The following is a 13,003-nucleotide window of genomic DNA, read 5'->3' as shown; positions in this document are numbered from 1 at the left end:
ATGGGTGAGAGGCAAAGCAGGAGCCCGGAGCATGTGCCAGTGAGGGAATAATGGAGCAAGCAATAGGAAATGGCGCGGGCACCGCAACTAAGACTGAATGAATGCGGGCAAAAGCGATGACTTTCTTGATTCATTTATTTTTTATATACGACATGAGGTCTTCCCAGTTAGTCACTGGTTCAACTCTTACATTACTCCTTTCAGTGATGGCTATTCGCTATTCCCCGAACAACTCGATGAATAGGGAACTAAGCAGTCGACCATTCACCGCACCTCGAATTCGAGACCAAAAACATCTGGCGATCGACAACAAAGCGCCTTCTTTTTCTTTCCAACCTGCCGAAAACTTGAACGGAATCGAGGTTTCTTGGCAGCTCCTTCTCTCAACCTCAAAAGGTTTTGATTGACCCGTAGACATAGGCAATTGGGGCTTTTAGCACCCTTTTCCTTCTGTTTGGTGAATCAACCTTGGCATTACCTAAATATCCAATTCATAGAGTCAAATTACTCCGCGGATTCATTGGCTCCCTTTCCTAACCTCGCAATGAACGAAATGAGACGTTTGCTTGCTTCACCGACAACAAACAGGCCCACTAGGGTGCTCTCTTGGATTGGGTATGGGATAGGAGGCCTATACATCCACTTTCATAGCTGGCATTGCATAGCAGGTTTGTTACTGGAATAGCTGCTGTATTACTTTGTATTGTCTCTTAGCAACACCTTATCAAGTAGTTGTTCTTTTAAGCTTTCCCTTGTGACTTCTTTCTTCTCTACAAATGGTAGAGCCACAGGTCAGTAGAGCAGGTGTATCGTTTTCATAGCAGGTTCATTGCCGGTATAGCAGTTGTATGGCTTTTCTAGCTGCTTTATATATAGGAGGAGAACACTTTCTAGCTATAGAGCAGTTGTATGGCTTTCATAGCGTTTAGTAATTGTAGGGATAGGTAGCTGCAAGTAGTGCTTGAATGGGAAGTTTGAGTTGTTCTTTCAAGAAGGAGTGCTTGAAACATAGCTAGCCCTTCTTAAGGCAAGAGTGCTTGAAGAGAGAGCTACCAAAAGGAGGAGCAGTATACGCAAGGTCTAAGCCAACCATAGTTGTCTTTGTCTCCTCGGTACCCCCTCCCTCTTCTTCTTCCTCTGTAATAGCTGCCTCGCTAGCGAAGGGTCTTCCAAGCCCTGCGCGAGCTGCGTGCTTAGCACTGAATTAATAGCACCACTTCTACCACTTGCATAGCATATCGGTAGTAGCTACAAGACAAAAAACTAACTCAAGAACGCAAGAGAAGTGCTTTTTAAAAGGTAGAGCTACAAGAAAGCATCTACTGAGCTAACCATCTAATCGTTGCAGTAACATCTCAACTCAAGGAATAGCTTTCCCGCAAGAGGAAAGAGCATCTATCTACACAGTTAGCTGCCCCTACTTTGGGATATTGCCAACGCTAGGTTGGCTCCTGGGCTAAAGCAACTGTACAACAGGCGATGTTATCAGCGATGCCTCGCAGCATGGAATGTTATTTCCGCTTCCTCTGGGCTCTGGAATGGAAGAATTGGTTCAGCATCAACCCCGAGATTCTTTCCCCGACTACAAAAATAGAAAGCCTTGCCTGCTTCGTCTTTGGTTTGGCATTCTAAGGAGCAACTTCCCCGTAGGCTCGATTCGGCTAGCTTCATACCTCTTCACGAGAGTTCGTGAAATACTCTATTTCCAAGTGGATCTTGAAGGAAGTTTAGATAGACTTGATCCCCTCCCCTACTTCCATGCTCTCTCTATTCAGTCTCTTTTCTTGCAGTCAAATTCAATGCATTCTTTCATCTTCTGTGTATGAAGTTCGCTACTTTTCACTTTTTCTTTGTTATATGCTTCACTTCAATTCAGGGCAAGGTTTTTAAAGCCAGCTTATTCCCCCAAAAGCAAGAGCTGATGAAAGGGATGACTATTCTTCTTCAAATGCAAAGAGCTTTTATTCTATTATAGGAAAAACCCAAAGATCTCATTCCTCTCTTTTTATCTCCAACAGTTGATTCTCTAGCCGCCTCAACTATCTTTATCATATCATCTGATCTCTCTTCTCAAACTCTTTCAAACTGACTGAAAAGCCTAGATTCAAGCTAAAAAACAAGAGTTAAGACGGCTAGGTCATACCATACAGGGTAGAAATGCAGTTCCTAAAGATGTGCCAGTAGTTGAAAAATTCTTATCATCTGGACATGCAAAATGAAAAAGAAATGGATAGAGATTGATCTGATTCCCCCTTCCTCGAGTCCCACTGCTGATTCTAGCACAACAAAAGCTGCACCCTATTCTTGTCTTGCAAAGAAAGAGCTTAGACTACTACTGCTACTAGCACTAGAAAGGCATAAAGCGAAGGCCGCTAAGGGCTTTTTTCTGGCTTAGAGTCACCAAGAATCTCTCAGTCAACCAAGCCAGGAAAGGAAGAAGGTAAGGCTGATTCGAGACTAAGAACAGCGGCACCGGTTACGATCACAGTAAGAGTTCAACTAATCTTATTTATATACACGATTTCTTGCATTCAGTTTTTTGTGCGAATTCCCTCTCATCTGTCGATTCAAAAGGAATTTCTCGAGATGAATCCCGGCTTGAAGTCAAGTGCAAGAGTTGAAGCAGGTGGCATTCCCATTCCCCTATTTGAAAGAGGCCTTTTCGCGCAACCTATCCTTTTCTTTCAATTGTGCACAAGCTAAAGCTTCCCTTGCTTCAGGAAATTCATTAACAGCTTATTCTGATTTAATTGTTCTTCCTCCAACAACGGATATTCCAACAAGACCAAGAGCAGCGGATTCTATAACACCGGATTTGCGGCATCAGCGTATTCTCTTCCTGAGACACCTTCCTCCAGGATAAGTAAACCTTGCCTTAGGTCAATCCCTTTTTGAAGAACCTCTTCTGATTAACTTCCTCCAGGTTTAGAAAGACCCAGGCATTTCCCTCTCAGGCGGGTAGGGCGTGATTGGGTGAGCTAGACGTGAATGACGTAATGCAAGAAAGAAAAGTTATGGGATTGACGGATTTGGCATTCCTAGCTTTCTGTTAAGTTAAATAGAAGATCTGTCTGCTTTCACCTTTTCCTTCTTCAAGTCATTCCATCGATCTCCATTTATCTGCCTCATCTCGCTCTTCCTTTCTATTTGTGAAAGTCGTTGCCCGAGTGAGTGAGACTGGTTTACTAATACGAAACCTGGAACTTGAACTGAGAAAGAAGCAACCAAGCCGGTCGCGAACACGTGGTAAGCAAACCCTCACTGGACTGAGAGAAAAGCAACTCGGCCTTCTGACAGCGGATAGGCCCGGTACTCAATATACGCAATTCCTCGCCCAGAAAAGATGGGATTTTCGCTAATGCGGATTCGCGAAGAAAGGAAAGTAAACCGGCTTACTTTTTTGCTCCCAGTCAAACTTTCCTGGATTACTTAATTGGTATTGGTGTACTGGCTTACTCACACTCTTTACCCATTGAGTAGAAGCATTGAATCCGAGACTGATTCCTCCTTCTGAGGTGCGAAGCGCAAAGAAGGAAGTTTGTTTCCAGTCCATTGAGACAGGACAGGGACTTCTAATACGCCATTACTCGTTGCAGCATAAGTGGTCTTCGAAAGCGCCTCTGAGGTAAAAAAAAAAGTTTGTGTGCCATTAGTGGTAGAAGTCGATTAGACTAAGGGACCAAACAAGTTTGAGTGTGAGAAGCTCTTTCATCCGCATCTGGTGGAGGAAGTTGATCTTAATAAGCCAATTACCAATTCAGAATGACAAGACAGGCTATACGCCGGGAAGGCAAAGATGGGGAGGCAGGCTAATAGGATGGCACAATCCGGCAAACAAATGGAGACAAGCCAATAGGGACAGCAGTAAGGGGAGTTCGAGTTAAAGGCTGGCTTGCAGTACGAAGGTAGGAGACGTGGGAAAGGATGGAGTTCTTTCTTTTTAGAATGTATCTGTCGTTGTTGGAGTTGCCGTTTTTGAGTATGAGAATGAAATGGAATTTCATCTTTTAGTAAGCGTAGGGAGCGCTGGGATCCCCGAATAGGATCCCGAGCGGAATTTAGAGTAGTAAATCCATACACAAGTCGTCGGTCTTTCTTTTAAAATATATATAATATAAGGCCTTCTCTTCGATCTTTTGTTCAATCTTTCGTATGTGGTAGTCGCTCATCTGCCCATGTATGGTATGTTCGTCGGAATGCCCACATTGAATTAGCAAGAATGCCGTCTCAATCAATCCCATAGGGTGATGTAGAGCTCCTGGAAGGTCTTTCTTCAAGCCAGCCTAGAGTTCATGAGTGGAGGGGTTTAGGAGTTCAGTCGAAGATGCCAAGAGGCGCTCACCCAGGTAGCTAAAGGCCCGTAGCCTTCCTGTAGTTCCAGAGTGAATAAGGAAAACCCTTTGACAGGTTCTAGGATAACGATCGATAAAGTGAAGACCTCATAGATTATAACTTCTTGGTCGCAGGAAAGTGGAATCATTATTGTTACAAAGATTGGACTCTTTCTGGTAGCCTGCGGCTCGGAGAGGACTCACAACAGATCTGCTATTTCTTCCGCTCTAAAGGCCGCTATCCTCTCGGTATGCATGAGGAGCAACTCCCTTTACAGGGAACCTTGGCTTGCCACTTGTCTCAGCCAAAATGGAATTTGCTAACTTTAGTCCCTTGATAGAAAAAATCAGCAAGAAGCTAACCGGGTGGAAGGCCATCATTCTGTCTTTTGCCGGACGACTGCAGTTTATAAACACTTTTTTTTCATACCAACACTACTGCTCGTTTCTGCTCTCTTATAGCAGCATTGATGCTATTGAGAGAATGCTTCGAAAATACCTTTAGGGTGAATGGGATCGCAGGTAAATACGTACAGTTAGCTGGGAGACCATCTGTCAACAGAACAGGAGGGTTGATTGGGCATCCCAAGCCTTAGGAGATGGAATGAAGCCTGCCTTCTCCTTGAGGTTTGGCTGCTGCTGCTGGCCTCCAACCCCAGCCCCAATTCCATATGGACCGACTTGATCAAAGCTAGATATATCAAATCAAAATCGATATGGGACTATTCTCCTCCAACTGCGCTTAGTCCTTCAAACCTTCAAGCATCAGATTCGTTCACAGCTTTCCTCTCCGACGGTCTAAACCAGGTATGTGGTATGAACTCAATTTAAACGGGGATCAGAGCTGGTCTCAACGAGCCTTTTATACTATGCTTTGAGCCGCTTCCAGTAATGGGAGGACTTGCCTTTGCCCTTACTCTATTAATAAGGAAATTCCCTGGTGTTCACTCAAGCTCCTAACTCATTTACATTTACGCTTTTGGTATTGACTAAAAAAGAATGTTATCCGGCTCCTCATCTATTGAACTCTCGGCTGATTCAGCAAGAGCCATCACAGCTTCTGAAACAAAAGAGTGAATTGACTAAGCTAACCCTGAGTTCGCAGTCGATTCGGTAACAGGAAAAGCAAAGACGATAGCGAGTGACCCATAGCATTCGTAGATAGGACTTTGCCCTCATTCCTCTCTTCTAGCTATTCTTCGCAATTGAATCTAATTCCGTCAAGATAAGATCTTCCCGCTGCGATCCTCCTAAACAGGATTGAACTATATTATTCCCCTGCCTCCAATCCCGGCTGATCAACCCAGCTGCAATCCATCCCGCCTTAGCGGACCCTAATTCTCAAGGTATATAGTTACCCACAGAGGTCTTTTAAGAGCCGATGGATAATTAGACATGAAAAAGCTGCTAACTAACTCAGCTCAATTATCAAGACATATCGTATGCACTGGATGTTCGCACATGTATTGTTTTCTCTATGCGCTTGCTCCTCCTACATATGATTTTTTTCTTCCTTCTGAACGCTGGCACAAAGAATTTCCTCTACCAGTACTAGAAGCAGAAGAGTAACCCTGTGCTGACGAATCCCCCTTACCAGTTGACAGATGACAGACAGAAGAGCGGGAAGTCGCTCTATTTAAATGGAGGAATCCATTCTATTTCGTCCTTTGTTCCACATACCAACCTGGTACTCATTCCAAAAGTCTTCTTTCTTTCGGAAGTGGGGCAATTCAGGCCCATTGATCCTTGTAATTCTGTCTACAAGAGAATTTCGAAAGTCGTCCTAGTCAACAGAATGAGGTTCTTCCCGCCATCCCTCTCATAACTCGAACAACATCCTTCATTTCACATGCTGCCTTAGCAGCCTCGAGATCAAATACATCAGGAATTGGATAATCTCTTATTTACTGCATCCCCCGGCTTCGGCTTTTTTTCCTGTTGAACAGACATGAGGAACCCCGTTCAATCAGAGATCCTGGCAGAAGATGCCATTCCCTAAATCAGTCTAATCATCGGCTTGGCTTTACACCCTTTCCTTTTGGCTTGTCGAAATCCCGTTGAAGTTGTGAAAATGAATCGGATTCATTTTCAGTTAAAGCCTCAATAGGCTTTGTGGTCCATTACTAGTGTTCCCCTCCTGGCCAAAGGGGAAATTACTGCTATTTGGCAACTACGCTTCTTCAAGTCTCATCTAGGGCTCTCAAGGAGCACCACCTGCTTATGGTTATCTCAAAAAAAAGACATTTCTCCGTAAGTGGGCTCTACTTACTTTTACACCTTTCAAGGGCCTGTTTTTCCATCTATTTGAAATCCTGTCTTGTGTACCGTCTTGTTAAGATAATGAGACCTTCTACGCGCCTCACCTCCCCTCCCACAAGGGGCTTTCCAAAGGCCTTCTTCTCGTTGGTCATATCATGCAATTCCCCCTCTCTACCAACCTATCTATCGATTTTGAGTAAGACATGCGAATTGGAGAACTTATGTCCTCCCTGGCGATTAGTGAAATGGGGTTCTCACTGTAATAAGAATCCCAAGGAGCGTTAAGCGTTTGGTGTACTTCAAAATAGAAAGAAATCGAATTGATTGATTGATGCTTGCTTCTTCCTGCTGCTTGCTCACTGCGCGGGGTCAGAAGGAAGGTAGGAGGCATCCCCCGGGCCTTACCGAGGAAAGAAATGCAGCTTTCTTTTTTTGGGATCTTCTGCCAGGATACAAGACGGCTGGCAATGACTCCATTCCTTCCTCAGTCGCTGCAGTCACGGATTCATCTGTTGAGGCAGACCCTTTCATTCATCATCTCGCACCTTCCCTACCTCCCGTACTCTCGGGCTTTCAAACTATCTTTCTGATCTCTTTCTTTCTTGTTAGCTTAACTGGCTAAATGGATTTCATTGGCAGTTCGGTCCGATCAGTCGGATTCATATGTATTATGGGCTATTTGCCTTGGTTTAGGGGCCAGATTCAGAGCAAATCACTAATGTCGAAACTCTCGCGGCAAAGCCTCGTGGTTGGGACTTGTTTCAATTTACCGAGTTGAGTAAGGATAAATTGCTTTTTCAGCCCGGGGGATAGAGCTTTTAAGCCAGTTACCGATAGTTGTTTATTAAACAGCATTCTAGCAAGTTCACCTATTGTGAATAACGTAGGTCTCTACCGGCTATTACCGCATTGGGGGCATCCCCTTCTATTGAATCAAAAGGAGAATCTTATTATACTTAGTGAATTCCTTATGCCCTGGGTCTTGGAATCAATACAAAGAATTGAGCCTCACTGACCACTCTTTCAGCTTAAGCACCTTCCTTTCGGGCATTGGAAATAGCCAACGTTCCAGCGGATCCAGTCATTCGAATCGACTTGAGTTCTCACTAGGCTTGAGCATTCCATAAAGAAGGACGGACAGGTGAATGCTAAAATGCTTCTTCTTCGCTGCCTCACTTCTTTACAACAGGAGCAGCTTCCTAATCTACATCGGTCAGCACCTTGCCCCCTTCCATGACAGAACTAGAGAGCCAGTCTTTTTCCCGATATACGCCCTGAAAAGAGTCAAAGTGAAATAGGGAGGGATTAGCAGCCGTTACGGTAGACTTGGATGAATCTCAATCCGAATGAGTGACCAGATGCCTATAAGAGGTGGATGCGTCTTTGCTAGATCCATCAGAAGCATGAGAGAAGAAGTGAGCCTCCCTTTAGACCATGGCCGCTAGGGACGAGAAGTCATTGACGCTTTCTCAGAAGGGAACAAGCAATGAAGACAGGACTCTATACCAGACCCGAGACTCGAGCAAAGCATGCCAATCTCTCGAGTGCAGCTGGATCCCTAAGATGAATGAAAGTTCTCATTGTCAATCGGTCATCTCGCTCACTCAATCAACTCACGAAATCAATCTTCGAACGAAGTGTTCAACTTTACCCCTCTTCGCCAGTAGTATAGGAATCGGGAGGGACAGGGGGAATCCAGAGAGATTTGCAGCCTTCCTCGCAGCCACATCCGAACGCGATCCGGCCATCCATCAAAAGCGAGAGAAGTGATCTCCATTGCGAGTTGTAACCAACATGGGGATAGCGAGCAGAGATGCACGAGAGGAATGAGGAATTCTAGTAAGTTGGTCTCATTCTCGTTTTGTCAATGAGATCCGTACCATATTGTTAGAGATCTCGATTGCCTGTTTTCGGTCAATCAAACAGCCTGCGAGATTCAAGTTCAGTTCCATGATCGTTTTGTCAATTCTCTTCGTTGGTCATGAGAAATCAAAAGAAAAGGGCGAGATTGCGTCTTTGGAAGAGGTCGGGCATCAACATCAAGGTCAAGAAGAAGAATCCTGAGTAGTTTCCTTAAATGAACGTAGCAGCGGTAAGGGAATCTAGCTCCTCACCTCTGCTTGCTAAGAGCTTCTTTCTTTCCCCCTGAGGGCTTAACTGGTAAAGAATACCAAGAGTTGAACTCAGTCATAGACCCCCAGCTCCAATTCTTCCTCTCCGATCGTTGAGCATCTTCGAACTTCTCCGAATCCGTCTTTGTCGATCGTCTTGTCCCCTCTCCTTCAACGCAACGTCGGGCTATGAACCTACTTTCCGGCTTTCCTTGCAACTTCATCTGCTTCCTCAACTTCTGAGCTTAGTCTCGCCAATGCCCCCTCCCCTTGCTTGGGTGTTATCGATGCTCCAGTTTAGGCTTTCCTCCTCTCCTCTCTCTCAGTCCAGTCCGTAGCTCCCGAACTATCATAAGAGGAAGAGAAGGTGCATCGAATGGGACAAGGAAGAAGCGAGAGAAGGGGTCGCTTCTTTAACTGGATAACCATGCTTTTTATAGTATTATCATATATGTGCTCCTCTATAGCTAGAGTCTAAAAAAAAAAATGGAGCGTTTTACCGAGATTTTGAGATGAAAAAGACTTATTATCATATTAGACTATTGAATTCGAATTCTATCGTCTAATTATGATTTTTTATCTTTTCTTTTCTCTTTCTAGATTAGGAATTTAAAAGAAGGATTTTCGAATAACTTTAATCAATTTCTACTATCTTAAGTTTCATCAATTGAGAATGCTAAAACGTCTCGGGATTCTTTTCTCTTTCTGGATAGTGTATGGAAAAAAAAAAAAAAAATATTGCATTTTACCGGGATTTTGAGTTGCAATAAAATTGGAATATTATCATACTATAAAACAAGAAGCAAACTGAGGATTCTCTAGAGAGACTTTAAGCTTGAAGAGTCTATTTCCGATTCGTCTTCCTTGATCATTGAATTCTTTCATCCCTCTCCTTTTAGTCGAGTTGTAACATCGCTCTCTATCTAATTCTTTCATACCTTTGCCTGCGAACCTCTATCTATTAGCGGATTACCCCTATTAGCGTATTCTCTGTATTCGCTTGTGCTATTTATCTCCGGGTCCGTCCTAATGAGGCGAGGGAAGAAGAGTCTCCATCCCTAGTCGAGTTGCTCTTGGTCCAGACCAGACGAGTTGCCATTTCCCTAGATGTCGTACCAGGAGAAAGATTAGTAAAGTATCTGTGAGTCAACCTGTCTATCAGTCATATAAGGATTCTAGGTCTTTGAAGTCTTCGAAAGCGAGGATATGGGATTCGGTTGGTTTTGCAAAACCTCTAATCGTATAAGGAGAAATTCCCGTCTTGCTTGAGTTATTTGTTCTAGCTCCTGCTGACCCGGCTCAATTCCGGATTTCTCTTTGTTGTTTCAGTGATTTCAGTTCCTTCCATTCTTGCTGTCTCACTTCACGATCTACAAACTCCTTCTTTTGAGGAATGGGATGAAGAGGTGGTAGGTGACTTAGAGGTAGTTCATGTGTTCGCCGGTCTATCACCATATCCGTATCGCTTAAGCTGTTGTCCATCTAGGCTTGTAAGCCTTCCAAGTATCTTCCTTCCAGTCTGTCCCTTATTCTGTTAGAAAGTAGGGTGCTGAGGATGCCCTTTAGTTCTGTAGTGGTCTATGTACTAAGTAAGGGTCAATCTCTTATGAGATTACTATTTCCCCGTCCGCTATTCATGCTTGGGCTTTGGGCTATCGTTCAAATTAGAATGATTCCAACATTAGCCTTTCTTCTTCGAAGGACTGATTTACTGATTGGGGCAGTCTCTATTCGTAAGAATGGAATCTGTATGCTTTTCTTTTTATCTGCTATCGATAGCTTTGAAGAAAGGAATGAAGAAGAACTAGGTTCAGAGAAGAAGGCTCTTCCTCAGCGGGGACGATTCCAGTACTTATCTTATCAACATAGAGCAGTTTCCAAACTTTGCTAATAATAGCTCACTCTCCTTGACTTTCTAAAGGAAATCTGGACATGTGACTGATCCCACCATGTTCGGCTCACGCAAGGCTTGCACCCTGAGATGGGAGGACTGGCCTAGATGAGGGTCAATCCCGTACTAGCCCTTGACTAAGAGAAAGCACTAAGGGATTTCAATTTATTAGTTCGTATACTAAGGATGAGCTTAAGAAGCTTCAAGCTAGGCTTTCCCTCCATTATAGATTCATTCTTTCCCTAGGCTAGTAAGATATTCTTAGGGCAGGAAGGAGACATTTCAATCAAGAAAGATAAAGGAACGGGATGGGATAGTCGCGGGCAGAGAGATCTTATTCAATGCGATAGAAAGATATGCTATAACAAATAGTTACTAATAGCTTATATACTAACAACCAATATGCGACTCTCCTCTCCTGACCTCCCGACTAAGATTTTGAAATGGAAGGCAGGCGCGAATCCGTTAAAAAGGTTTAGAACACGAAAAGAGACTCAGATAGAGGAAGAGTTGAAATTGATGAAAGTTATCTGAAAGAAGGTGCAATTCTCTTACTTTCTTCCCCTCTCGCTTACGCATTCAGTTAGAAAGCTAACTCGAACACACATTTCCGCGAGATTGCTTTCTTTATTTTCGTATATAAGAAGAATCATAATACTTTCGAACTTCATTCAAGGTAAAAGATTTCAGTTTCAAACCAGGAGAGATGCAAAGAAGAGCTAACCGTTCCACTTCGACTCCTATTCCACCACTGACGAGTCTTACTTCACTGAAGAGAATAACAGTTAAACAACATATCATGCATACTAGACTGATAACAGAGACTTTCTTAACCAGGAATCTCCTATTGAATCCACATCCGGACATAAGAAATTTTATGAAATTGATTAGCAAAATAAAATACAATATGGCATCTTTCATTCCTAGGGTTTTTTCTTAATGATTTCAAAATCTTTTATACCTAGTCAAAAAATATCCTTATTCATGAAGATAATCAATGATGTAGTCGTAGTAGTCTTCTGATGGGAAAGATGTTAAGATCCAACAGAAAGTGATTCACGACTTTAGCCTGGTTAAGTGAACTTTAGTATTTGCGTATATAAGAAGAGAAGAGAAGATAAAAAATAGATTATATAAGATAATAAGAATGAAAATAGATTATATAATAAGAATGAAAATTCAAATACGTTCTATCTTTCTTCTATTTCATTTTCATTTTTTCTCTATTTCCAACGAAATAAATTGCTTATTATAGTATAGTGAGACTTCCTTTCTTTTCAAATCTTCCAGTAGTTAGCTTGGATCGAGAAAGCTCCGCCCAATAGTGCTTAGCCGTGTGTGGACCGAAATGGACCCGCGAAGCCGGTAACCGGTAGCCTAAGATCAAGTCTAAACTACGATAAGGGATGAGAAGTTTTGTGAAGTTATAACTCTTTCAAAAAGTGACTTCTTCTTTGGGTTCAGTCTTCTTTCTTTAAACAATGAAGAGAAAGAAAGAGAGAACTAAAGGGAGCATGTTGGGGAGGATAAATGGCATATTAATTAAGTTTTAGAGGGGTTCTATCGGACTATGTTTTATGGTGATATGATATTATAAAATAGAACATGCTTAACACATGCAAGTCGGACTATGTTTTCGATCTCGTATCTTCAAACCTCTCGCTTTCGCTCCTCTCCTCTCCACCTATTTCATTCTGTGTTTACTCTCCTTCTGCGCTTATAGTATATAACGTAAGACTTTGCTTGCTCCGAGCCATCTTGTTAAGTGTTGGAAGGGCGGGAAGGAATCAAACGCAACGCGCCAAAAAAGCTAAGAAGACAGGATTGTTTGCGATTTGTGTGGCAGCTTGGTTGTCACAGTAGAAGGGCATAGCACCACCTTCAAACACGCGTAATTCGCATAAAAGTGATCTGAACCATAACAGTTCACACGTAGCATGACCCATGGCACGGCACTCAGCCTCCGCACTCGAACGGGCAACCACGGTCTGCTTCTTACTTTTCCATGAGATGAGATTACCATCAACAAACAACTCATACCCAGAGGTGGATCTTCGATCACTAGGGGACCCGGCCCAGTCTGCATCGGAAAATCCTTCAATTCTGAGATGATTATTAGCCTTGTATAAAAGGCCCTGGCCCGGTGTCTTCGTCAAATATCGCAATATCTGCATAACAGCCTCCCAGTGTTCAACTCGAGGCTGAGCCATAAACGGGCTAACCACTTGGGGTCTTTGACTTCTCTGATAAAGCCAACCTTTAATAACTTATGAATCTTAGTGATGATAAGCGGGAGTCTGGGAGCTTGCTTGATGGGAGCAGTCTCGCTTTTTATAGTCAATTCGTGGGTCAAGCCCAGGCATTTCTTTGTAACTCTAGGCGAAGATCTTTTTATTTTGCATCAATAACTC

General features: G+C 43.2%; 1 protein-coding gene across 1 annotated transcript; it reads right to left on the bottom strand.

Annotated features, from left to right (window-relative positions):
* Nucleotides 1-12,379: 12,379 nt before the first annotated feature.
* On the bottom strand, nucleotides 12,380-12,802 carry LOC149510541 (secreted RxLR effector protein 161-like). The gene has a single exon (XM_089757556.1). The coding sequence runs from the start codon at nucleotides 12,800-12,802 to the stop codon at nucleotides 12,380-12,382; it is 423 nt and encodes a 140-aa protein (XP_089613682.1).
* Between the last annotated feature and the right edge of the window lie 201 nt (nucleotides 12,803-13,003).

Source organism: Durio zibethinus, unplaced genomic scaffold (assembly GCF_047325235.1).
Source record: "Durio zibethinus cultivar Kanyao isolate XHJ-2024 unplaced genomic scaffold, ASM4732523v1 HiC_scaffold_30, whole genome shotgun sequence".
Classification (NCBI taxonomy): domain Eukaryota; kingdom Viridiplantae; phylum Streptophyta; class Magnoliopsida; order Malvales; family Malvaceae; genus Durio; species Durio zibethinus.
This window is presented reverse-complemented; position numbering and strand designations above follow the sequence as displayed.

What these genes read in the sequence shown, in the direction of transcription:
- LOC149510541 (XM_089757556.1), bottom strand. Translation starts at nt 12,802, where the DNA reads ATGGCTCAGCCTCGAGTTGAACACTGGGAGGCTGTTATGCAGATATTG.